The sequence below is a fragment of the Equus quagga genome, chromosome 12 (genome assembly GCF_021613505.1).
Source record: "Equus quagga isolate Etosha38 chromosome 12, UCLA_HA_Equagga_1.0, whole genome shotgun sequence".
NCBI lineage: Eukaryota > Metazoa > Chordata > Mammalia > Perissodactyla > Equidae > Equus > Equus quagga.
The window spans coordinates 67,207,916-67,235,071 of NC_060278.1; the positions used below are offsets into that span (position 1 = coordinate 67,207,916).

Genomic DNA, 27,156 nt, shown 5'->3' on the forward strand with positions numbered 1-27,156 from the left:
CCTTCCCTGGCCAGCTGTTTGTAAATCCAGTTTGGGGAGCCTCAGCACTGTTGGCTACAAAGTCTATCGGCACACTCCTATTGCAGTTTTCCTCTCAATTGGGTTGGTACCCAGGTAGCTGGTTGCTAGGCTCAGGGGCTTACAGTTGTGATAGGCCTCAGCCCTACAAGGCTGTTGTCAGTTCTCTCGGGTGCAGCTGAGTGGGGCTGGCCCTAGGCATGGGAGCACTCAATTGTTTCAGGCTTTGGAAGGTGGGACTGATCCTTTTTAAGGCTATTTGTGAAGCACAGGTCTTCTGCCACTGATAAGCCTCACCTCCGACAGGACCACACACACCACCAACACAGTCCTGGTGGGTGCACACTTCTCAACCCCCTGGAGCATACCCTGACGCCACACTGCAGAAGCCCCCACCTCTCCACCGATGCCCCCCACAGTTCACCTGGTCCTCACACAGGCCCTGCCCCATAGAGGCAGACACCCTTGCCTGCCTGTAGAGGATCAAGGCACCCAGTCAATGCAGGCTGAAAGTAGCCTGAGGGCTTGCTGTTAGGTGGTGTAGGTCCCTAGGGCGGGTTGCCTGCCCTGGCTGAACTGGATTAAATCTGTGCTCTAGTGGGTGTGGCAGACCCCTGGGCTAACTGGCCAAGGGATTAACCTCAATGGCTCCCACCAGGGTCGTGTCAGCACACCTGGACCAGGTCAGAACAATGGCCCCCACCAATGTCTCAGTCTCTGGAGAGGTCCCTCCTCTCACCAAGGTGCCTCCAGAGCCCACCAGGTGTGTCTCATTTCACCAAAGGACTGTCAGCCTTCTCTCTGGTGATTTTAGGTTGCTGCAATGAGTGAGTTTGTGCGTGGGCCCTTTAAGACCTGAGTCTTTTCTGCTTTCAGCTGATAGCTTTTCTGAGGGTATCCTCACTGCAGTTAATAACCAGCAAAACCAGACAGTAAGACCCCCGTCTCGGTTGGGCTGAGTCTGAAGGATGCTTATAGCAGTATCACCCCCACTCCAGACCTCACTCCTCCAGGGAGGGCTGCGTACCTTAGGGTGGCTCCCACCTCACCAGCTGAGAAGCTCCACTGCTCCTAAAGGTGGCTTTTTTCCTCTCCAGCAGGAATTTCTGCCTCTTCCTCCTTAGTCAGGACTGTCCCTTGTTGTGGGGGTTCTTTTTATCCAGTTTTCTCTCCAGGGTAATTTTTCCAAAAATAGTTGTAACCTGTTGTGTTTGTGGGAGGAGATGAGTCCAGAGTCTGCTTACGCTGCCATCTTGACGAGATTCCCCCATTAAATGCTTTTTCTGCATCAGTTGAGATGATAGCATTTTCCCCTTCCTTTGATTAATGTGGTGTATTGCAGTGATTATTATTATTTTTGGCTGAGGAAGATCAGCCCTGAGCTAACATCTCTTGCCAATCTTCATCTTTTTTTTGTTGTTTTTTTTTGCTTTAGGAGGATTAGACCTGAGCTAACATCTGTGCCAATCTTCCTCCACATTATAGGTGGGTTGCCACCAGAGCATAGCTGACAAGTGGAGTAAGTCCACAACCGGAATCAGAACCTGTGAACCCGGCCCCAAAGCAGAGTGTGCCAAACTTAACCACTACACCACAGGGCTGGCCCCTACATTGATTAATTTTTATATGGGGAATCACTCTTACATTTCTGGGGTAAATCTCACATGGTCATACTGTATAATCCTTTTAACATGCTGCAAGATTTAGTTTGCCAATATTCTGTTGAAGATTATCTAAATTCATAAGGGATATTGTTCTGTAGTTTTCTTTTCTTTTGATGTCTTTGCCTGGCTTTGGTATCAGGGTAATCCTGACCTCATAGAAAGGGCCAGGAAGTGTTCCTTCCTCTTTTATTTTTTTGGAGGAGTTTGAGAAGTCTTAGTATTAATTCTTCTTTAAATGTTTGGTAGAATTCACCAGTGCAGCCAACTGGTCTTAGGCTTTTCTTTGTGGGAGGTTTTTGATTACTGATTCAATACCTTTATTTGTTACAGGTCTGTTGAGATTGTCTATTCCTTCTTGAGTTAGTTTTTGTAGTTTGTGTGTTTCTAGGAATTTGTCCATTTCATTTAGGATAGCTAACTGGGTTGCATATAATTGTTTATAGTATTCTTTTATAATCCTTTATTATTTCTGTAAGGTCAGTGGAAATGTCCCTACTTTCATTTCTGATGTTAGTAATTCGAGTCTTTTTTTCTTAATCTAGCTAAAGCTTTGTTAATTTTGTTGGTATTTTCAAAGAACCAACTTCTGGTTTCATTAATTTTCTTTGTTGTTTTTCTATTCTCTATTTCATTTATCTTCACTCTAACTTTTTAGTATTTCTTTCCTTCTGCTAGCATTGGGTTTAGTTTGGTTTTCTTTTTCTAGTTCCTTAAGGAGCACAATTAAATTACTGATTTGAGATCTTCACTTTTTTCTTTAAATGTAGGCATTTATAGCTATAAATTTCCCTCTGAAAACTGTTTTCACTGCATCCCATGAGTTCTCGTATGTCGTGTTTTTAGTTTCATATGTCTCTGAGTATTTCTAATATCCCATTTGATTTTCTTAAAATCAAAGATGTTGCTTAAAAGTCTGTTGTTCAATTTCCACAAATTTGTGCATTTTTGTTTTCTTTCTGATTTTGATTTCTAGTTTTATTTCATTGTGGTTGGAGAGTATACTTTGTACGATTGAAATCTTTTAAAATTTATTGACACTTGTTTCATGGCCTAACATATGGCCCATCCTGGAAAGCATTCCATGTGCACTTGAGAAGAATGTACCTCCTGTTGTTGGATGGAGTGCTCTCTATACATATGTTAGATCTCGTTGGTTTATAGTACTATTCAAGTCCTCTGTCTACTTACTGATCTTCTATCTGGTTGTTCTATTGATTATTGGAAGTGAGATATTGAAGTCTCCAACTATTTTTGTAGAACTATTTCTTCCTTCAATTCTATCAACATGTGTTTTATATATTTTGGGGTTCTGTTGTTAGGTACATATATGTTTATAATTATTACCTTTCTTAGAGGGTTTTGAAGGATCATTTTGACTGCACAAAACTTCACATTGGTAGGGAACTCTTTGGCTTCAGTCACAGCTAAATGTAGTACCAGTGGATTTATAATCTGTGCCTCTCTTACTTACATAAAAGGATTTGAGATATCTTATAATGATCTTGTTTTTTAATGTCGTATATAGATTTGAAATTATTTATAATAACAGTTGTAGGCAATAGTCTGTTATTTCTTTCTCCACATGTGGAGGGAGATAAAAATGGATCTACTGAGCTCTAGGATATCATAGTTAATGGGACTGAACTTCTTTACTTCTCTGAAGACAAGGTAGAAAGGGAAATGAAATGGGTTATATCATCTTAATATTTGAGAAAAGGAATTACTGTTTATATATATACACACTGCTTGCACTCCATTACTCTCCCACAGCTCTCTGAGGTGGGAATAGCTAGTCCCTGTTCCACAGGAGTCTGAGCTAGAGGCAGACCCCACTGGATGCACCCCCTCTTCCTGCGGCCTTCCCATTTGTAAATGCAGAAACCAGAACCATCCCCCACTGCAGGCTTTTCCTCCAGAGGTTTTGCTTTCTAGAAATCTAGAAAATCCACAAGCATGGCTGGACAAATACGGTCAGAAACTAAAGGAATGCAATCTTCATTCTTGAGGGCAAGAAGATACAACTCATACTCAGTTTTCAGCCAACACCGTTAGCTGATAATGAAAATGCAGTTACTTGCAAAAAGGAAAAAGACACCTGCCCTCATAAAGGGGTTTAAACAATCCTCTTTCCCTGGAACCTCACTGTCTATGTTTACACACTCTGTAGATAGTTTATATGAAGTAGAGTTGGTTTTTAAAAGTAAAACCATAAAGAGGGAATGTAGGGAAAAGTCTAAATGACCAACAACTATAAACTGCTTATAATTTGCAAGGAATAGCCCACATATCCATTAATCATTCTTACCTCTTTGGAGGTTAAGATTTGGTGTAACTCTTTCCTGAGATCAATAAAACGATCGTGAAAGAGGGCCATGCACCATGGCTCCGTGAAGTAGCTAGCGAGGAAAGAAAGGATTCAGTTAGCTGGAAACCCTCTCATTACCACTAATAAAGTATTTACCTGCTTTTTTGCCTTTATAAATTACAGTTCTGGCCCCATTGCAATCGTTTGCTCATAAAATGCCTTGTAGAACAGCCTGACCAATCAATTTTTTAAATGGATGTTCCTGATGTAAGGCCAGCTTCCATAATTACATTTAAAGTGGTTTAATTCAGAGCTGGGGCAAGACCCAGTGAAGAATCCTGATTTTATCAGAATTTAAAAGCCTGAAGACTTGTAAAGAACGATGTCTCCATTATCTGCCCTCGTTTGAGAAAACCAGATTGCAGGATTAACTGAACTGCTGCATAAACAAATTAAATTTGGGTAGACAATAACACAAATGTTGTTCATCATTAAGGTTTCTGGATTAATAATGACCAGAAAAACAGGCCACCTTGGTGTTGCAACATGGTCTCCGTACAATTGCACTGATGCTTAATTGAATCTCTTTAGGAGAGCAGCTCTTTCAGTGTTTTTATTTGCTAACTTTTCACTGAAAACTGTTTGAACAAATGCTTTCTTACATGCAGAGCAACGTGGCCATCCTTTATTCACAGGTGATGGCTGAAAATTTGATGCATTCTTGGAAGAATCAAGGACATTTATTAGTATCTTTAACTCTTACTTTATTTTAACATTAAGTGTCTTGGAACAGATAACTTGCCTTCTTCAGGGTTAGAGACATGTCGATTGTGTGGGCTTCACTCGCCTCTGGACTTGAGTGTTGTTCCCGTTTCAGTTAATGGATATTACATGTGTGCAGGGGAGGAAAACACTGGTGCCCATGTGCTGATGGGCGCCTTTTGTTTTCCGAAACTTAAAGCTAATTCTTAGGGAAGGAGGTAATGAGTCCCAGGGACCACTGAGCCATTAAAAGACAAGTCTAATGACAAGAGTCTGTGCCACCATCAGCACAGCACTCAGCTATGTCAGTGAGTACCTATCACCCATTCGCTTGACCAAACTATGACCTAATTTCATGTTTAACTCCCTACTTTGTCGTTCCAGTCACATATTCATCCAACTATTAATTCTACTAATATTTCCTCCATACCCCTTATGTGCCCAGCACTGTTCTGGGAACTGGGGAAACAGCAGGGACCAAAACAGACAAACATCCCTGCTACCACGGAGCTTATATTCAAGGGATAAATAGGTAAATATACAGCATGTTGGATAGTGAGAATTGCTTAGGGAGAAAACATAAATCAAGCAAGGGCAGGGGAGACCAAAGGAAGGCTCACCTCTAAGGCAGCGTCTTAGTGAGCAAAGGCCCAAGGGAAAGGAGAGAACGAGCCACATGGAGATCTGGGGAAAGAGCCTTCCGGAGAGAAGAAGCAGCAGGTGCAAACACCCAGAGGCAGGAGTGTGCGTGTGCACAGACCATTCAGGGAGGCAGAGTGGAAGTAAACAAAGGGGGAGTGACAGGAGACGAGCTCAGGAGGTGATGGGGGAAGGATGCTCCTAGAGGCAGGAGTCCAGGCATACCTGTTGTGTCTCCAAGGCCATCTAGCTCAGCACTTGCACACAACAGGCCCTATGGATGTTCTCTGAATGAATGAAGGAATAATGAATGAATGAATAGGTGAAAGAATGTGCATTGCACTGTATACATTCTTCTATACTGCCTGGCCCTGATTGGTCTGTCATTAATATAGAATAAAGTTCTGCTAAATAAATAGGCAACAGAACTCTACAAAATGCCCCCAAATGGGCAGTATTAGGAAAAAGGGAGCCTCGCTGGGAACAGCGGGAAAGCCCTGCGTGAAACCAGGCTTTAAGGATGGTCTCACTGAGCCCTGCAGCACGGAAGGCCAAGGGTGTCAGAGGGCACTAAATGGAAATCTGTCAGAGGAGTGCTCGGCTCTGGAGTCACTCAAGGCCACTGAATCCTGAATGAATGGAGTCGAGTCTGTGGGATTTGTAGCTGGGATTCTGGGCCCCTACAACATGGCCAACAGCCAACATCCATCTAATTCCTGGAGCGATGGTCCTGGGCCGGGGCTGGCTGCCTCAGGAGGGACCCGCTTAATAGGGTGATGTTTTGATACATTTCCTGAGAGTGTAGCTTCTTGGACCAAAGCATCAATAATAGCCTAAGTCCAGACACTCAAGCACAACTTTGCCAGGATGGTCCCTGCCTCTTAGGTCTGAACAGCTTCTAGAAAAGTTTCAGGGAATTGTGGATGTGCAAATCTTGAAACTATCATAACCCCTAAATTAGAAACCAATGGGCCCTTTGAGATTTGTTGCTATCATCCCTCAGTTGCTGAGATGCCCTGTGTGTGTTTCCATGGCACCACCAGGAGTTCCCACCCTCTTGGTTTTGGGGGTCTACAGCCACGTCCTTCTAGGTGGCATAAGCTCTGTCTCTGCTGTCCTCACGCCAGCACAGCCCTGTTCCAAAAACCCAGGTGCTGTTCAGACAGTCTTCACTGCCCAGGGCCTTCCCAGTGCCGCCCTCTGTGCCACCCATCAGTGACTCTTCATTGTCTGCTTCAAAGAGGGGGATCTGGGGAAAGCCCACTTCCCTTAAGGTCACACTGCTGCCCACCTCGGGCTCTGGCCCACCATCTAACACCCACATTCCCATAGCCTCTGTCCACGAAGCCAAACAGATGGCTGGAGAAGCAAGTGGCCCTTAATCCTCTGAAAATAAAGCTGCTAAGCCTGTCTGCACAGTGCTGGGGGGGCAGGGAGAAGGGAAGTTGGATGTTTTTCCAAAGTCTTTCTTTTGCTGCCTTTGAAACTCTCCCTAGCCTCTCGCACCAGCGTCCAGCAGAAATGGTACCTGCACATTTGAGGACCCCTGTTCTCATCACAGGACATTGAACAGTTTATAGAGCAGTGACCTAGGAGACCTGAAGTTTTCTCTCTTTTCCACTCCATACCACAGCCCCCTGTGGTAAGACATTTTGGGACCCTTGTCCAGAAAGTGCCAATCTCTGTAGCAAACTGTTTGCAACCGAGATTCCTGGAATTCTCCTATGGCTGCCATTTTTATTTATAAAAGAGAAAGGTGTATAGAGCTCTATTTGGATTTTCTTTCTGTCTCAAGAAAGAACTCTTGGGTTCTGTTAAAGCAAGTGTGATAATCAAACGAAACCCTAGAAACCAAATCGACAAGCTACCTTCTGAAGGCTCCATCTCAATTTTACCACAGCTTCAGGGGTGGTCCCTAGGGCCACTTCCGTAGGGGTCATGAAACGACAATGCTCACGCCCCCCGGAGAGCCCGTGCCTCGCCAAGACAAGTGTGCAGGCTCCCACCTGGAGAGCAGCTTCTGCACATCTGTCTGCAACACCAGATTGCTCGCAGCCCGCCACACGGATCAAGCTAAATATGTAGAAAGAGACAGCCTGAGCCAGGGGAAAAACAAGGATTTCAGGCTCAGTCGATCCTTGAAGCAGGAGTCCCACTGGAAGGTCACCATTCCAAGTGCAACTCTAGTCAGAAGGCACTTAGAACTGAATAGAATTTAGGAAGAAAATGACCAGCAGATAATCTGCAGTTTCCAAGATGCCCTTGGTCTGCTGTGTTTAAAGGATTCAGGCCAGGTCTTGAGTGGGTGGATAATTAGCAACATCTCCATCTCAGGAAGCAGCTGCTATCTTGTAGGGCAAGTGTTGGAAATGAGGTGTTTTAGGATAATGATGAAAGGAATTGGTTCCTCTGATAGGAAGGAAAAATATACTCCAAAATCTATCCAGCAAAGAATCTTACTTGCAAGTTTTTCCCCTCAGTTCTTACCGAAGCTCTTATTTTGGTGGTGGTTTTCAAAGGGCTCGCCGGATGACCTCGGAGCGACCACTGTGTTGAGGGCGCCCACTTCCTTTGCCACTCACGGCCCCCACGTCATTCAGCCCCTGCCCATAATTCACTTCCACACTCCCCAAGAGCTTGTTTGCTTCCGGCAAATTAGCTTTTTCTTTTATTAATAGACTTTATTTTTAAAGCAGATTTAGCTGTACAGAAAAAATGGAGCCGAAAGCACAGAACCCGCGTCCCATCACTGCTCAGCCTCCCGCATGCACACTTTGCATCAGCGAGGCACCTCTGTTACCACTGAGGAGCCACTACGATATGTTATTCTTAGCTAAGGCACGCGGTTTATTTACACTCGGGTCATTTGCTGTGTTGTGCATTCTTTGGGTTCCGACAATGCATCATGTCCTGTATCCAGCACTACAGGAACACATGGAGCAGTCCCACGGCCCTGGGGCCCCCTGCGCACCTCCTCTTTCCCCTCCCTCCAAATGCCTGGCACATTAACATTTTAGGAAATTGATTTTTATTAGAGAAAATGGGGCTGTGGAACCATTTCATAAACTATCTTCATTACCCTATATTCTAGTGTTTCTTTTAGAAATAGAGTAGAATTTTTCCCACACAAACATTGTCCCCCCACCCTTGCCAGCAGCCCCTCAGACCAGTGGCCTCAGGTTTTGATTTCCAAAGTGCTGGATTTTGGCATCAGTTTAGGATGAAAGCTATTTGCATTTCTGTTTTCTATAATGTGCAAGGGGCTACGACTTTTGGGGGGATTTTTAAACGTAGGCATTATAATTTACTTGCTAAAATTCCATGTGCTTTCGTTCCCAAGCCGAACGTTTGTGAAGCTGAGGTGAGGTTTTTTCACTGAGAATTTCAGAACCAGATTCGTTGCAGACAAGACGAAGTTGCATGTTGAGCGTCCTGGTTTGCAAACCCTCGTTGCACAAGACCCTCTCCGGTGGGCCAGGACACCCCAGCAGCAGGGCAGTCAGGACCCGTTCCCCTCCATCAGGAGCCTAGGCATTCCATTCAACAGCAGGCAAATTTAATCCCCTTATGGAAAAGTGAAAAGGGCCTGCATTATATTTCTTTTCCAACACTGCATGGGAAGCACAACACCAACCTTAATGGCAAGTGGCACCCAGCTGAGCGTTTCCTACACAGACCATCTCAGCTGCACGGGAGCTGGAAGGCTGGGAAGCCAGGGTCAACTCCCTTCCACACCAGCTGTGGGTGCAGAGCTTCCAGGGTCCTCCTCTGCCCCGGGGCAAGGTTGGGGAGCTCTGGGCTGTGGGGGTGGGGGGGCTGTGGGAGGGGTGGAGGGGGTGGGCGGGGGAAGCTGACTCAGGTGGCGTCAGGCACACCCTTGAGTCTCCTTCTGGCTCAGGCTTCTTCCCACTCCAAATCCGAATCCCAACTGCCTGGCTGCTCCCTTCGCTGGCCCCTCCCTGTGGAGGGTCTAAGATTCTCACCCCCTCCCTGCTCTTCCAAATACCTTCCACCTGGGCCTTCCTGCCTGACGGGCTCTGCACAGTCTCTGCAGCCCAGAGGACCCCAGCCTGTGCCTGCATCCTCCCCAGTGCCACCCAGTGCTCCAGTCCAACACAGACCTCCTCCTCAAAGCTCATGCCTGGCCTGGGTGCTCCCACTCACTCTCTCTGCGCCATTTTCACTGCATGGGGCACTTCTGACCTTGCAGGAGTGCTAACCTGGTGCGTGTCATGTTCTCTTACACACCATGCACTCTGGGTCCCCACAGCGTCCAGCACAGGGCTGGGCCTCGAGAGACGCTCCTAGGAGCAGGTGGGGTCGAAGCTCCTGCAGACATCTGCAGGTGACGGCAGGGGTCAGACTCAGCCCGCTGCCCCTCCTCTCCATGGGGAGATTTTGCACCAGTGTGGCGACCCAATTTAGAGTGGCAGACCCCTGTGAGCCTCCCCTAAGTCATCCCAGAAACAGGGCAGCCTGCATTATTAAAGTCAGAAAAGCTCTCAATTTCACCAAACTCATTTTGCAATGGATGCTAACACTGAGTCAAACGAAGATTGTCTCCTTTTGATATAAGGATGTTAGAAAGAAGTGTTACTTTAAGAAAAGTTTTAGGTGTAGTTTTTTCCCCCAAACTGAATTACCTCTGTGCTTTAGTTTCCTCCCTTCTCCAGTCCAAGGAGAGGAGGACTGGAATCCTCACCGAGCCCGGGGAGCAGGACTGTGTTAATGGGTCCCAAGTGCTATGGATGATCAGCACTAGTGATGCCCTTTCGGGAAATTTCTATTTCCATGAATAGTGTGAATTTTTTTAAAAACTAGAAAATACTAACTTCTTTCCCAATTCATATTAAACAAGGGAAGACTAACAGGAGCCACTGAGTAACCTACAGAGCTAGTTGCCTAGGAATCTTCAGGAGAGAATGCCAGGGAAGAATGCAGCGACAATGAGGTGTGGAAGCGGCTGTGTGGATTTGGGTGTTAACATCCCCAAAATCATTTCTACACAGCCATGAGAAACGTTTACACAAATTCTCCAGGCCCAAACAGAAGACATTACTGTCTCTATTCATTTTGCCAATGGCTGGCCTGGCTTATCTGGGGGGACTTAAATTCTCCATCACTTTTGCAAATAATACACTTTTCTCAGAAGCCCTGGGAAATGTCGACTCGTGGAACTGAATTAACCACTTCTGGTCGATATGGTCCAATCGTTAAGCAATTGATCAGACTTCTCCAGAGCCCATCCTCATCTGGTCATTCAGCCTATTATATTGACAAAATCAAACAAACTGGGTGGGGATCTTGTAACTAGCTTAGCCACTGACCATGCTGAATGCTGAGAAAAGCAAATCGACGAGGCACGCTGAAGAAGTTGCATTCACTGGCCTTAGGAGCAAGTACAACATGTCTAAGGGAAAAGAAAAGTGGGGAAAGGGTGGTGTTCTTGCAAGTCCTAGATCTTAACTCCAAGACCAAGGCCCTTCTGGCAGATGGATAGAAAAGGAGAATTGCAGGAGAGCAAGGCTGCCTTCCCTGGCATGCAAAGGTTCAACTGGAAATTGCTAAACGCCGCAATAGTTAGGAGAAAGGAGGTGGGAGGCAGAGAAGCAACACAGCCCTTCTCCAAGATTTTTTTTTTTTAATGAAAAGCATTCTAATTTTAACTTGGTGTGATAGTAGTCAGTTTTTGCTTTTAGACCTGTTAAGAGGATCCCCAGCTGCCACTCACACCTGCACAGAGGCTCACTGGAGCTGAAAACTAGCCCAAGAGTTGCCTTTTCTCCTGGTGGGGAACTGTGGCTTGGGGGCCCGCAGGCTTCTGGCAAGAATGATGTTCTCGCTGTCCGTGCTCTTTCTCGTACTGACAGCATCTGAGATTCATGGCGAGGACAGACAGTTCTCCGTCTACAACGCCCAGCGGTAGGTTACGCTCAACAGCGAGTCTCAACCTTGTGGTCCCGTGGCTGGAGCGTGGCACTGGGCCCCGTCTCTCCCGTTACCTTCCAAACACAGGAGGTAGGAAGTGATAAATGTCAGGATATATAATCCAGGTTGCAAACAGACACCCCGGGGGCCAGCTGTGACTACAGACGTGTTTGCTTTGGTCTGAACAACATTTGGAAATTAGATTTTCGGCCTTTCTTTAAAAAATCAGATTTGGCAATGCTGGGTCCTCATTGCTTTATGGCAGCAATCAGCTCAAGTGATGCGCTCCATGGTTCATCGCCGTCACCTCCCAGCCTGGCCGGCATCCTCCCTGCCGGGCCACGGTGGGCGTGTGGGTGGGCCCGGCCTGGCTAAGGGGTTCAGGTGAGAGGGGGGAGGTTTGTAAACATTTTTTCTGAAGCCGCCTGCCCCACGTCCTGTTCTTCATGCTGGGGGGTGTGTGAAGAACACATTCGCCACGTCCTATCTTCCTTTCCCTTCCATCCATCAGCCCATACCTCCTTCTGTCTGTCCATCCCTCTTAACAGGTACAATGAGGCCTTTTAAAACCCTGTTTCTTTATTTCTAAGGCCCCCTTTCCTCCGGTTCTCTGTTCTCTGCTGGCTCAATCCACCCCTCAACAAATGCTCCCTCCTTCCCTGCTGTGCCCCATCAGGCTCTTCTCTCCCCTCTTTTCTCCGTCCCAGGCGTCTTCCAGGGCTTCTGACCTCAATGGCTTTAAAGTGGCAAGGAAGCGGAAGACCTAGGGGCCATTCTTCGCCATTAATCAAATATGGCCATTATGCACCAGACGCTTTGCTGGTATTGACGGTACCACGGTGAAGGCATGGTCCCCGCCACAGCAGTGCAGAGGGGGACAGTGGCCGGAAGGCCAAAGGCTGGAGAGTGGCTCAGCCCGGAGTGAAGTTGTGGTCCACTTGCCCTCAGCTCTTTGTCCTCTCTGCCTGTGCGTTGCTTGGTCTGCCTCCCTTGTGCAAGTGTTTGCCAAGCTTCAGTTACTTGGGAACCCATTGGTGTTTTTTCTTCTTTTTCAATTATTTTATTGAGGTCATAATGGTTTATAACACTGTGTAATTTCAGGTGTACATTATTGTTTATCAGTTTCTGTATAGACTGCATCGTGCTCGGCACCAATAGTCTAGTTTTATCTGTCACCATACATATATGCCCCTTTATCCCTTTCGCCCACCCGCTGATCCCCTTCCCCTCTGGCAACCACTAATCTGTTTTCCTTATCCACGTGTTTGCTTATCTTCCACACATGAGTGAAATCACATGGTGTTTGTCTTTCTCTGTCTGGCTTATTTTGCTTAACATCACACCCTCAAGGTCCATCTATGTTGTTGCGAATGGCATGATTTTGTCTTTTTTCTGGCTGAGTAGTTTTCCATCGTATATACATACAACATCTTCTTTATCCAATCATCGGTCAATGGGTACTTGAGTTGCTTCCGTGTCTTGGCTGTTGTGATTAATGCTGCAGTGAACACAGGGGTGCTTAAGTCTCTTTGAATTGCTGATTTCAAGTTCTTTGGATGAATACCCAGTAGTGGAATGGCTGGATCGTATGGTAGTTCTATTTTTAATTTTTTGAGGAATCTCCATACTGTTTTCCATAGTGGCTTCACCAGTTTGAATTCCCACCAGCGGTGTATGAGGGGAACCCATCTATTTTTGCATGGACATTATTACTTCAAAATTTCTCTTTAGATTGATTTGTCTGGGTTTTTTTTTAACTCAAATAACTACTTCTGCCTTGTCCTAAGCAGTAATATCTGTGAAATCACAGATTAGATGTGCTTGTACATTTTTTTCTAACTCTTCCTGAAATTATTCCATAGTTATAAGATGTGTGGCTCTGCTGCCTGAGGTGTGTGGCGTCCACCTGCGGATGCTCAGTGCACTCTGGGACATGGCATTTGCTTTAGCAGCTTGGTGGTAGAGGTGCTGTTGTACTCATCTGGGGACACAAACTCACAGACACTGTGCCAAATAGTCTCTGTGCACTATCTCCCTTCATCCTAATTCCAATCCTCTGAAGTGGGACTTGCTGGCCCATTTTACAGATGAGAGAATAGATTCAGAGAGGTTAAATGACTTGGCCAAGGTCACACAAGTAATGAGTGGCTGAACTAGATCATAACTGTAATTCTACTTGACCCAAAAGTTCATGCTATGAATAACTGCACAGGCAAACCTTATTTCCTTATGCTCATTCCTGAGCCTTTCTAGCAACTTTCTGAATCACCCCAGTTTCCTTGCATTAGCTAAAATTAGGTTTTCCAGCAGTTATAAAAAATTTCAAAATAACTCTGGCTTTAAAAAGGCATAGCATACATTTTTTCATATAAAGAAAGTCTAGGTGGGGTGTCCAAGATTGGCATGGTGGTTCCATGGATATCAGATCACAGTATTATCCATAGGGCCTTGGGCCTCATGGTGCAAAATGGCTGCTGAGCTCCAGTCATCACATACTTGTTCTTGGATGCAGAGAGGGAAAATGAGGGCCCTTCTCCTCTCTTTTAGGGAGAATTCCTAGAAATTTCACACAGTACTTCTATTTATATTTTACTGGCCAAAGGTTGATCATATGGCTTCCTTGGCTATAGGAGAGACTTGGAATCACTGTTCTCTACTTTAGGTACAGTGTAACATCATATACATAAAGATTCTGTTTCTGATGAGGAAAGAGAGAACAGGTGTTGTGTCTGTTATGATACCCAATAGACATCACACCAGCGGCTGTTAACAAAAATCTTTTCTTAAAGTTAAGTTTATGAAAATTAGGAGAATGTGTTTAGCTGAAGTTCCCAGAACTAGAATACATCTATCGCTCTAGATTCAAAGCTGTCCTCAAATTAAACCCCTGGGAAAAATCACACAAAATATTGTCCATGTGTGACAGCCACCTCCAAGCCCAGGGGAGAGTCCCGGCGTCCCCCTGTCCTCATCTGGCCCAAGTCGGCTTAAATGCAGAGGAGAAGAGGAACGCTTTGTGTTCACACTGTCGGGTAGCATTCTGGCCACTTTATTCTGCCCATGAAAGAAAGTGGATTCCTGCATTTCAATACAATTTTCAAAAATAAGAACAGGAACAAATGAGTATATCCAGTCAACCCTAGGTTTGCTCGGAAATTAAATTACACATTTCTGGGGCAGTGGCGTTTACTCGGGGAAGCCACATATCACATGAGCAGACTTAGCCGTGCGACACACTGTGACAAAAGCCCTGAAGACCGAAATGGAAGTTTGATGGTGAATATCTCCTGTCTGACTTGAGTTTGCCAGAATCTCTATCTAGTCAGTTTATCGCCTCGAGGCAGCTCTAGAAAGGAAGGATTAATGATTCTGAAAGTAAAACCGACTAGTTATTTGATAACCGGTTGTAACTGTCACCTGCTAAAGATCTAGATAACAGAAAAACAAGTCCCCCCTGAATATACTTCGGCCATGGTTTCATTGTCACAATCTAGAACTGGATTGGACAGATAATGGATGTTTACTCTCTAAGGAAAAACGGCTTACGATACACTGGCCCTAAAATCAAAATCCTGACCTTTGACAGAAGTCAGCCATCTTCTGACTGGCTCGTGAGCAGCCTCTCTCTTCCTGCTGGTCTGGATCTACAGAGGCTGCGTCTGGCAATTACCCTGGGTACCCAGGAACCAGAAGCGAACACCGCTTGAAAGTGGCTTCTCACGGCCCCTCGGAGCCCTCATCTGGCTGCAGAGGGGCTGGGCCGCACTGCCTGGAACGGCTGTCTCTGCTCAGAGTGCAGAGGCTGCTGGCCGCTGGAGGCCACAGGAACAGGCCTGGTTCTGTGTCTGTGAGCTGGACACACCCAGAACTGTCTTTGGATGGAGATCCTAACCAGCCCACAGGCCCTACGCCCCCCACCCACCCCGCTGAGCTGCAGGCCGTGCTCTCTCTCAAGCACAAGCTTCTCTCAGGCTCCTTGGTGTCAGTAAGAACATGGAATCCCAGAGCACATTTGTCCTGAATCAGTGTCAGCACCCAGATCGTGCTGAGGACAGACCACAGGCTGCCTGTCACCCTGGCCACCACAGTCTTGGTTTTCAGAAATACTATTGTTAGAGAATTATCCAAAAGATCTGTCTGCTGTCCATTTGTTTTTCTGAATCCTGGATACTCAGCCCAGGAAAAACGGTGCTTCACTTTAGAAAATGGAATACGTTTATCTTACGAACCTTACAAATCTAGCCACTGACAGCATTTCCCTCCTTGCTTTGACCTTGAAGGAACTCAGAGCCAAATGTGTGAATTTACTGAATCAAGATCCGAGCTTGAATACGCAGTCGCCACCTCAGCTCCCCTTCAGGTGCCATCCTGATCTTAGCTCCCCATTTACTGATGACTTTTTCTTTTTCTCCCAGTTCTGCCACTTGTTGGCTTACGTAATCTTGAGCTAGTTAGCGTAAGCTCTCCCGGCCTCAGTCCTCACAGCTGTAAAGGGGGATGATGACAGTCCTTACCTCAAAGAGTTACTATGAGAGCATGGAGACCCTCCAGGAAAAAGCCGGCTTTACGCCCAGCACAGGGCAAGGGTTCCATAGGTATTGTGCTATTATTATTACCACTACTATTATTGTTCTTTATTATCCTATTGTATATATTTGTGTAAGCTGCCTCAGATGTTTTCTGGTGTGAATTAGAGACTAAATACATTATTAAAATAAACACTCTGTTTGCTGTTTAATCAATAGAAAGTCTTTCTTTGGTGCTACTCTGCAATTTTTCTCCTTTTCATAAAAAGCCTTCGTGAATTTTTGTCCTGCACTAATGAGTTATGTGGAAATCCATAAAAATTACATAGCGATCATTAAACTGAGGCCTCGATACTTTTCTTGTCTGAGTTGATGAAAGTTAAAGAAAAGGTGTCACGTGGAGGTCCTTCTTTTTGCCTGTTTATTTTGAAGAGTGAGCCAATTAAGTCAAAATGGTGAAACCAGTTGTTCATGGGATCTGTTAAGATGGCAGTCAGGAAAAGCAACTGGGGTTAAGGTGCAGGCCCTCCATGGCCCATTTGGCTGGATTTTCTTCTGACCGATCTGACTTTTTGCCTGACTTGCCAGAGAAAACCAGTCTTCTTGTAGAACTAGCATGATTTTTATATATGTAAGAATTTTCTTTCTCTTTAAGCTTACCAGTTACCGCAGAGTCAAAATGTCGTCTGCCCAGCCCTTTCACCGTGGTGGGGATCTGGGCCTGGCAGGCTCTGAACACCCCCCAGACCCAGCGTTAGGGCATGGGGCACAGGTCGGCATTTATTCCATCCAGGTATGTCGTTGCACATTGCTGGTCTATGAGGGGCTGCATTAATTGAATTTCTATGATAAATCTAGTGCCCTGGAAGCTGTCCAGCTATTTACGTCGATTTGTTATATAAATTCAGGACTAAGAGTATGAGGCAAGCTTAGCATTTAATTCTGTAGAAAAAGGAAAGCTCTTAGGGCTTCAGCTCCCCTTCCTGTGTCCGTCTCCTCTTATACTGCTCCTCTCTTCATAGAAAGCAGAACCATTTTCCTTTAATTAGGCTGTGGAGAGCACAGGCTAGCATTAGGCCACTCAGCCTCTCAGCCACGCTCACAGCCGTGCCCATTTCCTATCTATTTTCTGTAGGAAAAGAAAAAACGTGTATATATGCACATAAGTCCCACACACAAGTCCAAGGTGGGGAACAAAGGAACTCACTGGAACTACCTTTTATGAGACTAAGGCCACCAGAACTAGCAAACCCCAGAAAGCAAGAAATTCTGCTACTTCATTATTCCTTTGGTTAAATTAACTGCTCTTTAAATTTTAAAAGAGTGCTCAGTAGAACTATCATTCACTAGTACAGAATATATAAAGCATGTTTAATATATGTTTATAAAAATTAAATAATTAATACATTTAAAGTAATTCCCTTTCATAACAGGCTTTTCTAATTAATGTGTTTCTTTTTTTTTTTTTTTTTACTGAAGCTTTAACAGATATAACGACAAACTACAAACTGTTCCTTCACTTTCTTTGTGACTCTTATGTTTTCAGGTTTGTAGTTTCTAAAATAAAGCATTAAAATTCAACTAACATATTCCTAGTTCTTACTTCCCAAAAGCACAATAATGAGGGTAATGGATTATAACCCATGGAATAGCATAAGAATCCATCAGTGCACACTCATATAGACAAGTGAATAAATAAATAAATGGAGGAGAAGGGACAACACTTCTTTACAGTCAAATGCTAAGTAATAAATGTAGAATGAATGATGGAATTAGAAAATCACCCTTTGGTGAACAACATAGGAACAATTGTTTCAGATAAGAACTGTTTATGGATGCTAAAACTAGTGGAAAAAAGAATGATGAAAAATAGGATATTTACTTAGTCTCAAAGTATCACTAATTGATTTTGAAGGTAAAAATAGTACGTCTCCCCAGAGAAACCTGCAACCTCCACTCTAACCAAGTGACCACAGTTCACAAAACTAGTGAAAGGGCAAATCTACACCATGTGCCTCCTGATGCGACACACTGAGATGGACACAACACCACTCCTGTGATTCCTGCCCAAAATGCATAACCTGAAACGAATAATGAGGAGGCATCAGACAAACCCAAACTGGAGCATTCTACAAAATAACTGGCCTGTATTTTTCACTTCATTTTGAAGCCTCATGGAAGTAAGAGGCTGAGGAACTGTCCCAGATTGGAGATGATTAAGGAGACATGACAACCAACCGCAGTGTGGAATCTTGGATTTGGACCTCGGACAGGAAGAAGGACATCAGTGGGACAACTGGCAAAATGTGAATGCCTGAAGATCAAATTTGTATTGTATTAATATCATTTTTTAAATTTTGACAATTGTACTATGGCTATGCAAGAATGTTATTATTCTTAGGAACTGAGAATCCTAAATACTGAAGTACTTAGAGAGTATTACGTCTACAATTTACTTTCAAACATCAGAAAAAAAGTCACATCTTGAGGAGTCACATCAGCACCATGGTGGAGTGAGCTCTCCTTGTGAACTCTGCCCTCTAAGATACAACGAGAAGGACATTAATGTTCCAACAGAAGACATCCACACAACACAAAAGACGTCTGAGAGACCCATGCAGCCACATGTCGGAAGGTGGAGGTGCTGGAGCCTTCCGCTGGAGGAAGGGGAGTGAGATAAGAGAAATCTTCTCTTCCTCCTGAAGGGCAGTGACCCAGGGACTGCATGGCACTCTGAGGGGGTGGGGGGTGGCCATCCACAGGAATACCATTGCTCTCTGAGGTCCCTCACAGCCCAGGGGAATGCCCCACACAGAAGTGACTAGCTATTGTGGGTCTGTCTTCATCAAGCTAACAGCTCAGGAAAGCAGATAGCGAGGGCAGAGTGAGAAAACCCCGAGATGGCACAGGAGAAAGAAAGTACCCCTCCCCCCACCTGGCACCTCAGTTCAGCAGCTGGGAGCTGTGCTGTGAGTCGTGGCAGGCTCAGAACATGCAGCTCTTGATCCCCATCTAGTGGCAGCAGGTGGAAGTGGCAATCAAATAGTACCACCATGTGGAAGCACAAATCCATGCCATTTAGCGGTACAAAAAAATATATTAAATCTCCAGATCAGAAGAAAAATGACAAGTACCCAGAAATCAATCCTGAAGGCACAGAAATCTATAATCTAAATGACAGAGAATTCAAAATAGCTATCATAAAAAAACTCAATGAATTACAAGAAAATGCAGATAGATAGTTCAATGAATCCAGGAGACACTTTACAAAAGAGATTGAAACTATAAAGAAGAACCAATCAGAAATATTGGAGATGGAAAACACAATGAATGAGATAAAGCAGAATATGGATTCCCTGAACAATAGAGCTGATATCCTGGAGGAACAAATCAGTAACATTGAGGACAGAAATAGAGAAATGCATCAGATGGAGGAGGAGAGAGAACTAGGACTAAAAATAAATGAAGAAAGTCTCTCAGAAATACCTGATTCAATTAGGAAATGGGACATAAGGATTATAGGTATTCCAGAGGGAGAAGAGAAGGAGCATGGAGCAGAAAGCTTGTTCAAAGAAATAATAGCAGAGAATTTCTCAAACCTGGGGAAGAAGATGGAAATCCATGTGACAGAAGCCAACAAATCTCCTAACTATATCAATGTAAAAAGACCTACTGCAAGGCATATAGTAGCGAAGCTGGCAAAAGTCAATGATAAAGGAAAAAATACTAAGGGCAGTAAGGCAGGAGAAAGTAACTTACAAAGGAACCCCTATCAGGCTTTCACTGGATGTCTCAGCAGAAACTTTACAGGCTAGGAGAGAGTGGAATGATATATTTGAATCTTTGAAAGACAAAAACTTTCAGCCAAGAATACTCTGTCCCCTTCAGAGATGATGGAGAAATAAACACAGATAAACAAAAGCTAAGGGAGTTCATTGCCACAAGACCCCCCCACTACAAAAAATCCTCAAGAAGGCCCTTATACCTGAAAAAAAAAAACAGAAGCAAGGGGTTATAAAGCCCTGAGTAAGGAGATAAATAGGTAGACAAAATCAGAAAATTGTAGCTATCCATCAGAACAGGTTAGCAAACACTCAAATATAACATTAAAGATAAAGGGAAGGAAAACACCAAAACTAAATATAATCTTGTCATTTTAACCACAAACTCACAACACAAGATGGAATAAGATGTGACAAAAACAACTTAGGAGGGGAAGAGGAAAGGGATGGAATTGGCTTAGTCTAAGGAAATAAGAGGATATCAGAAAATGGACTATCTCATCTATGAGATTTTTCATACAAACCTCATGGTAACCACTAAACAAATAAGTAGTACAGAAGCACAAATAATAAATAAGGAGAAAACTAGGAAAACCAGCATAGAAAACAACCTAACCGAATTAGCAGTCCAAAATACATGGGATGAGAAGCAAAGGAAATGCAGGCAGTAAAATGAGTGATAAAATGGCAGCATTAAGCCCTCATATCTCAATAATCACTCTAAATGTAAATGAGTTGAATTCTCCAATCAAAGACACAGAGTGGTATGATGGATTAAAAAACAAGACCCAACATAATGCTGCCTCCAGGAAACACATCTCAGCTCCAACACCAAACACAGCTCAGAGTGAAGGGATGGGAGACAATACTCCAAGATAACGGCAAACAAAAGAAAGCAGGAGTTGCCATATTTACATCAGACAAAGTAGACTTTAAGATAAAACAGGTAAAGAGGGACAAAGAGGGCAGTATATAATGATAAAAGAGAGACTCCACCAAGAAGACACAACACTTACAAATGTCTATGCACCCACCACAGGAGCACCAAAGTGCACGAAGCACCTACTAACAAACCTAAAAGGAGATATTAACAACACACTTACAGTAGGGGACCTCAACACTCCGCTCACATCAATGGATAGATCATCCAGGCAGAAAGTTAACAAGGAAACAGTGGAATTAAATGAAAAACTAGACCAGATGGACTTAATAGATATATATAGAACACTCCATCCAAAACCAGCAGAATACACATTCTTCTCAAGTGCACATGGAACATACTCAAGAATAGACCATGAGTTGGGAAACAAGGCAAGCCTCAATAAATTTAAGAAGATTGAAATAATAACAAGCATCTTTTCTGACCATAATGCTATGAAACTAGAAATTAACAAGAAAAAACCCGCAAAAGGGACAAAGATGTGGAGACTAAACATATGCTACTGAACATCCAATGGATCATTGAAGAAATTAAAGAAGAAATGGAAAAATATCTGGACACAAATGAAAATGAAAATACACCATAGCAACTCATATGGGATGCAGCAAAAACAATCCTAAGAGGGAAATTCATCGCAATAAAGGCTCACATTAACAAACATGAAAAATCCGTAAGAAACTATCTCAAACTACACTAACAGAAATAGAAAAAGAAGAACAAACAAAGCCTACCCAAATTCAGCAGAAGGAGGAAAATAATAAAAATGAGAGCATAAATAAATGAAAGTGAAACAAAAAAGACAGTAGACAGGGTCAATAAAACAAAGATCTGCTTCTTTGAGAAGATAAACAAAACTGACGAACCCTTAGCCAGACTTAGTAAGAAAAAAGAGAAAAAGCTCAAATAAATAAAATTAGAAATAAAAGAGGAGAAATTACAATGGATACCACAGAAAAACAAAAGATTATAAGAGAATACTATGAAAAACGATATGCCAACAAATTGGACAATCTAAAAGAAATGGATAAATTCTTAGACTCTTACAATCTCCCAAAGCTGAATTAAGAGGAAATAGATAATCTGAATAGACCAATAACAAGTAAAGATACTGAAACAGTAATCAAAAACCTCCCAAATAATAAAAGTCCAGGACCGGACAGCTTCCCTGGAGAATTCTACTAAACGTTCAAAGGAGATATAATACCTATCCTACTCAAACTCTCCCCCAAAATTGGGGAAATGGAAAACTTCCTAACACATTCTATGAGGCCAACATCACCCTGGTACCAAAGCCTGAGAAGGACAACACAAAGAAGGAAAACTACAAGGACTATCACTGATAAACATGGATACAAAGATCCTCAACAAAATATCGGCAACCTGAATTCAGCAATACATCAAAAAGATCATACACCATGATCAAGTGGGATTTATATCAGGGACAGAGGGATGGTTCAACATCTGCAAATCAACCAATGCAATATACAACATTAACAAAATGAGGAACAAAAACCACATGATTATCTCAATAGATGCAGAGAAAGCATTTGACAAGATCCCACATGCATTTATGATAAAAACTCTCAACAAAATGGGGATAGAAGGAAAGTACCTCAACATAATAAAGGCCATATATGACAAACCTACAGCCAACATCATACTCAGTGGACAAAAACTGAAAGACATCCCTCTGAGAACAGGAACAAGAGTACCTGCTCTCACCACTCTTATTCAACATAGTACTGGAGGTTTTGGCCAGAGCAATTAGGCAATAAAAAGAAATAAAAGGAATCCAAATAGGAAACGAAGAAGCAAACTCTTGCTGTTTGCAGACAACATGGTTTTACATATAGAAAACCCTAAAGAATCCATTGGAAAACTATTAGAAATAATCAACAACTACAGTAAAGTTTCAGGGTACAAAAATTAACTTACAAAAATAAGTTACATTTCTATATTCTAATACCAAACTAACAGAAAGAGAGCTCAAGAATACAATCCTATCTAAAAAAATGAAATGAAATATCTAGAAATAAATTTAACTAAGGAGGTGAAAGAGCTATACAATGAAAACTATAAGACAGTATTGAAAGAAATCAAGGATGACATAAATAAATGGAAAGATACTCTACGCACACAGACCGGAAAAATAAACATAGTTAAAATGTCCATACTACCCAAAGCAATTTACAGATTCAGTGACATCCCAATCAGAATCCCAATGACATCCTTCATGGAAATAGAATAAAGAATCCTAAAATTCATTTGGGGCAACAAAAGACCCCAAATACCTAAAGCAATCCTGGGAAAAAAGAACAAAGCTGGAGGCATCACAATCCTTGACTTCAAAATGTACTACAAAGCCACAGTAATCAAAACAGCATGATACTGATACAAAAACAGGCACACAGATCAATGGAATAGAATTGAAAGCACAGAAATAAACAGAGTTGAAAGCCCAGAAATAAAACCACACATCTACCACCAGATAATCTTCGACAAAGGGGCTAAAAACATACAATGGAGAAAGGAAAATCTCTTCAATAAATGGTGTTGGGAAAACTGGACAGCCACATGCAAAAGAATGAAAGTAGACCATTATCTTTCGCCATACACAAAAATAAACTCAAAATGGATCAAAGACTTGAAGGTAAGACCTCAAACCATAAAACTTCTAGAAGAAAATATAGGTAGTAAACTCTTTGACATCTGTCCTAAAAGGATGTTTTCGAATACCATGTCTTCTCAGACAAGGGAAACAAAAGAAAAAATGAACAAGTGAGACTTCATCAGACTAAACAGCTTCTGCAAGGCAAAGGAAATCAGGATCAAAACCAAAAGACAGCCCACCAACTAGGAGAAAATATTTGCAAATCATATATCTGGCAAGGGGTTAATCTCCATAATATACAAAGAACACGCAACTGAACAACAAAAAAACAAACAGCCTGATCAAAAAATGGGCAGAGGATATCAGCAGACATTTCTCCAAAGAAGATATACAGATGGCCAATAGTCACATGAAAAGACGTTCAACATCACTAATCATAAGGGAAATGCAAATCAAAACTACACTAAGATATCAACTTACACCCATTAAAATGGCCATAATCACCAAGATAAAAAATAACACATGTTGGAGAGATTGTGGAGAAAAGGGAATCCTTATATACTGCTGGTGGGAATGCAAACTGGTGCAGCCACTATGGAAAACAGTGCAGAGAGTCTCAAAAAACCAAAAATAGCAATACCATATGATCCAGCTATCACACTACTGGGTATTTATCCAAAGAACTTGAAATCAACAATTCGGAGAGACTTATGCAGCACTATGCTCATTGCAGTGTTATTCACAATAGCCAAGATGTGGAAGCAACCCAAGTGCCCATGCACTGATGATTGGATATGTGGTATATGGAAGATGTAGTATATATATACAATGGAATACTAATACTACTCAGCTATAAAAAAAGAGAAAGTGGTTCTATTCGCAACCACGCAGATGGACCTTGAAGGTATTATCCTGAGTGAAATAAGCCAGACAGAAAGACAAACGCCATACGATTTCGCTCATGTATGGAAGATAAACAAACACACGGACAAAAAGAACAGTTCGGTGGTCACCAGGAGGAAGCAGGCTGAGGGGCGGGCACAAAGGGTGAAGGGGCGCACTTACATGGTGACTGACAAATAGTAATGTACAACTGAAATTTCACAATGTTGTAAACTATTATGACCTCAATAAAACAAAAAGCTATATCTTTCTGTCCATAGACTGTGTGTGTATGTGTGTACGTAAAGAGAGAGAGGGAGAGAGAAAGAACGATAAAGCACGTGCAGTGAAATGCTAACATTTGGGGATTCTGGGTGAAGGGTGTGCAGCTGTTCTTTGTTCTATTTACGTAAGCTTTCGGAAGTTTGAAATTAAAAGTGAAAAGAAATCACTCATTGTTTAGTTTCTTTATTCCATTACTCTTAGTAAAGAAATAGCCATAGGTTGAGTTTTCCAATCTGTGCCCCCAGGATTTTTGTGGCTGGACCATGTTCCTGAGGGTTGTGTACACAGTGAGCACAGGGACGGGCGAATACAAGGAAATGACTGGGGCCCATCGGGTCACTGGTGGAAGGACACTCTCCACTCTGAGAGAGAAGACATTCTCTTCAATTCACGTGAAATATCACAGCCCTTTTTTCAGTGCTGGAAGGGATGCGAGACTGCAGATCTTGGAGACCTGGTCCAGAGCAGCCACTGCCAAGACCAGTGTTGCCCAGTGCAAGAGCCACGAGGCACCCGCATAGTGGCTACTGAGCACTTGCAGCGTGGCTGGTCTGAAATGATTGGGCTGCAAGTGAAAATTCACACTGGATTTTGAAGACAGTGTTAAAAAAGAGAGAAAATAAAATATTTCATTAATATTTTTATATTGATTAAATATTGAAAAGACAATAGTTTGGATATATTGAGTTAAATAAAAATATATTACTAAAATTAATTTCATCTTTTTCTTTTAATGTGACTGCTAAAATAGTGAAAATTGCAAATAGGGCTCACACTATATTTCTACTGGACAGCACTGGTCTAGACAAAAAGAAAAATAGAAAGCAAGCATTTGCTGAATGTCTACTGTGAGAAATATTCCAAACCCAAAGACAAAGTTGCGGCGGGGCCTACATCCAGAGGCTCACCGACAAGAAGAGACAACGGACATGTAAAAAGTAATCCTAAGACTGGGCAAGAAGCACTGTAACAGAGCATGGAAGAGTCCCGGCGATAACCTGCTGGGAGCTGATTACAGAAATATCGAGGAGGATCTATCTAAGCACCAAGAAGGAGTCGGTGTTCCCCTCAGCTATTCCAGGCAGAAGGAACAGCAAGGGCAAATGTGGAGGCACAAAGCCGCAGGGGGGCTTCTGGGAAGAACAAATGCTTTGTGGCTCTAGCATCAGGTTTTGCAACGTGGGAGGCGGTAATTGGGGACCACGTCTAGTGCTGGTCTATGGGTTTTGGACTTTTCTCTCTTAAGTGCTATAGAACCATGGGGAATTTTTTTAAAAAGAGTGACGATGTCATCATATTTTAAGTCTTCGAACAGCTAAACAGGAACGGGATAAGGCCAGAAGCAAAGGGACTTGGCAAGTTCAGTTGCGATGACTGGAGGGCATGGTTGAGGGCGATCTAAGAGGTGGCGCAGAACGTTTGCGGTGAGCCACACGAGGGAGCAGCGTGGGAGGGAGGCGGGCGCGTAGGTGGTCCCAGGTCCTGGCTTGAGAAACCAAGTAGGAAGCAGAATCCAGGACGAGGCGGTAGACAGGGCAAAGGCAGGGGTGAGGAGTGCGTTCCTTTTGTAGCACGAGGTAGAAGCAGAAGTGCCTACAGAAAACCAGTGTTAACGTCCAGTCGGCCAGACCAACAGCAGCACGGACTGAGCTGATGAGGGCCGCGGAGAGGAGGGGCCGTGCAAGAAAGAGATGCTAAGAGGATTGACGACAAAACCAGGGAACGCCAATATTTCACAGGGGCTGGCGGGATGGGAGGAGCAGAGGGAGACGCTGAAGCAAAGCGTCATCAGAAGTGACCAGGAATATAGGCAGAGAGTGAGGAGCCAACTGCTGACTCCCACCAGCCAGAGACCACCGGCAGCCTCTGGGGAAGAGCAGAGTTAGGTTTATGTAGTTGCTACAGCAGGGGAGCGAGGCGCTGCCGGGATCCTGATAAGAGCGAGCTGGGAGGGGCTTATCACAGGATTTGGGTTTGAGGGGTGGTTCTAAGGGAGGTTAAGGCAGAGGTGGCTAGCCTGCTGTTGGGGGGGAGGGGAGGACTGGCAGTCTGGCGACTGGCTGTCTTGGTGCTTTCTATCCAGGAGGCAGGAGGATTGAAAACAGGACCCGAGTTGTCATTGGTCAAAAGCAGCAGTCACTCATGTTAGAAGAGAGGGCGTGTAGCTGTCTTTGTTGCACTGTCCCGTCTCAGATGGGGTCCCAGGGGGCCTGGTCTGTGAGCACTGTTCGCTACTGCCTAGCTGCCACAGGTCAGCTTCAGGGTCAGCTGTCACCTTCTCAGAATGGACCCAGGACGCTGGGATGAGTCAGGATGACACGGTGGCCGACAACATCAGCTGCTCCTTAGAGATGAAGTTCAAGGATCCCTGTCTTGCAAACACCCATAACTCCCTCATCCAGTCCCTCTGTTTAACCCACTCTCCGCCTATCTCTCTCCTGCACCTGAGAAGCCAGATATGGGTAGAAAAAACCACCCCCCCAACCACGCAGCCCCATCTCACTTCACATTTCTCCTCGAAGATCCTAATACGCACTCAACATTACCTGGCAATCCCAGACATTGCCCTGGTGAATTCACTTTTTTGCTCTCTGAGATGACTTTTCCTCTCTCCTCACACATCCAATACCCCCGTCTGCTTTTCTCTGCTCTCAGCTGATGACCTTACTCACGCTTTATTGAGAAGACAGGAAGGGTTGAGGACTGCCTTATCTTTTCACCCCTAAAGGTCGCAACTCGCCTTCTTTTCTCCCCTGACTCTGCCTCTTCGGCTACTATGATAGAAAGTTGTCCTGGCTCTGCCACTGTCCCCCT

At 43.8% G+C, this 27,156-nt stretch overlaps 1 protein-coding gene across 4 annotated transcripts in view; it reads right to left on the reverse strand.

Moving 5' to 3' along the window:
• Positions 1 to 27,156, reverse strand: part of CFAP61 (cilia and flagella associated protein 61) — a 294,287-nt gene that overhangs the window by 9,482 nt on the left and 257,649 nt on the right. For 2 of the 4 annotated variants that reach the window (XM_046678345.1, XM_046678348.1), the window contains one exon: positions 3,988 to 4,078. The exons of 1 other annotated variant lie outside the window; for it this stretch is intronic. In XM_046678345.1, the coding sequence (XP_046534301.1) occupies positions 3,988 to 4,078 (91 nt within the window). Of the gene's footprint in view, positions 1 to 3,987; positions 4,079 to 5,613; positions 5,676 to 27,156 lie in introns of all 4 variants that reach the window. One more of the 4 variants, XR_006891038.1, reaches the window with a different exon arrangement.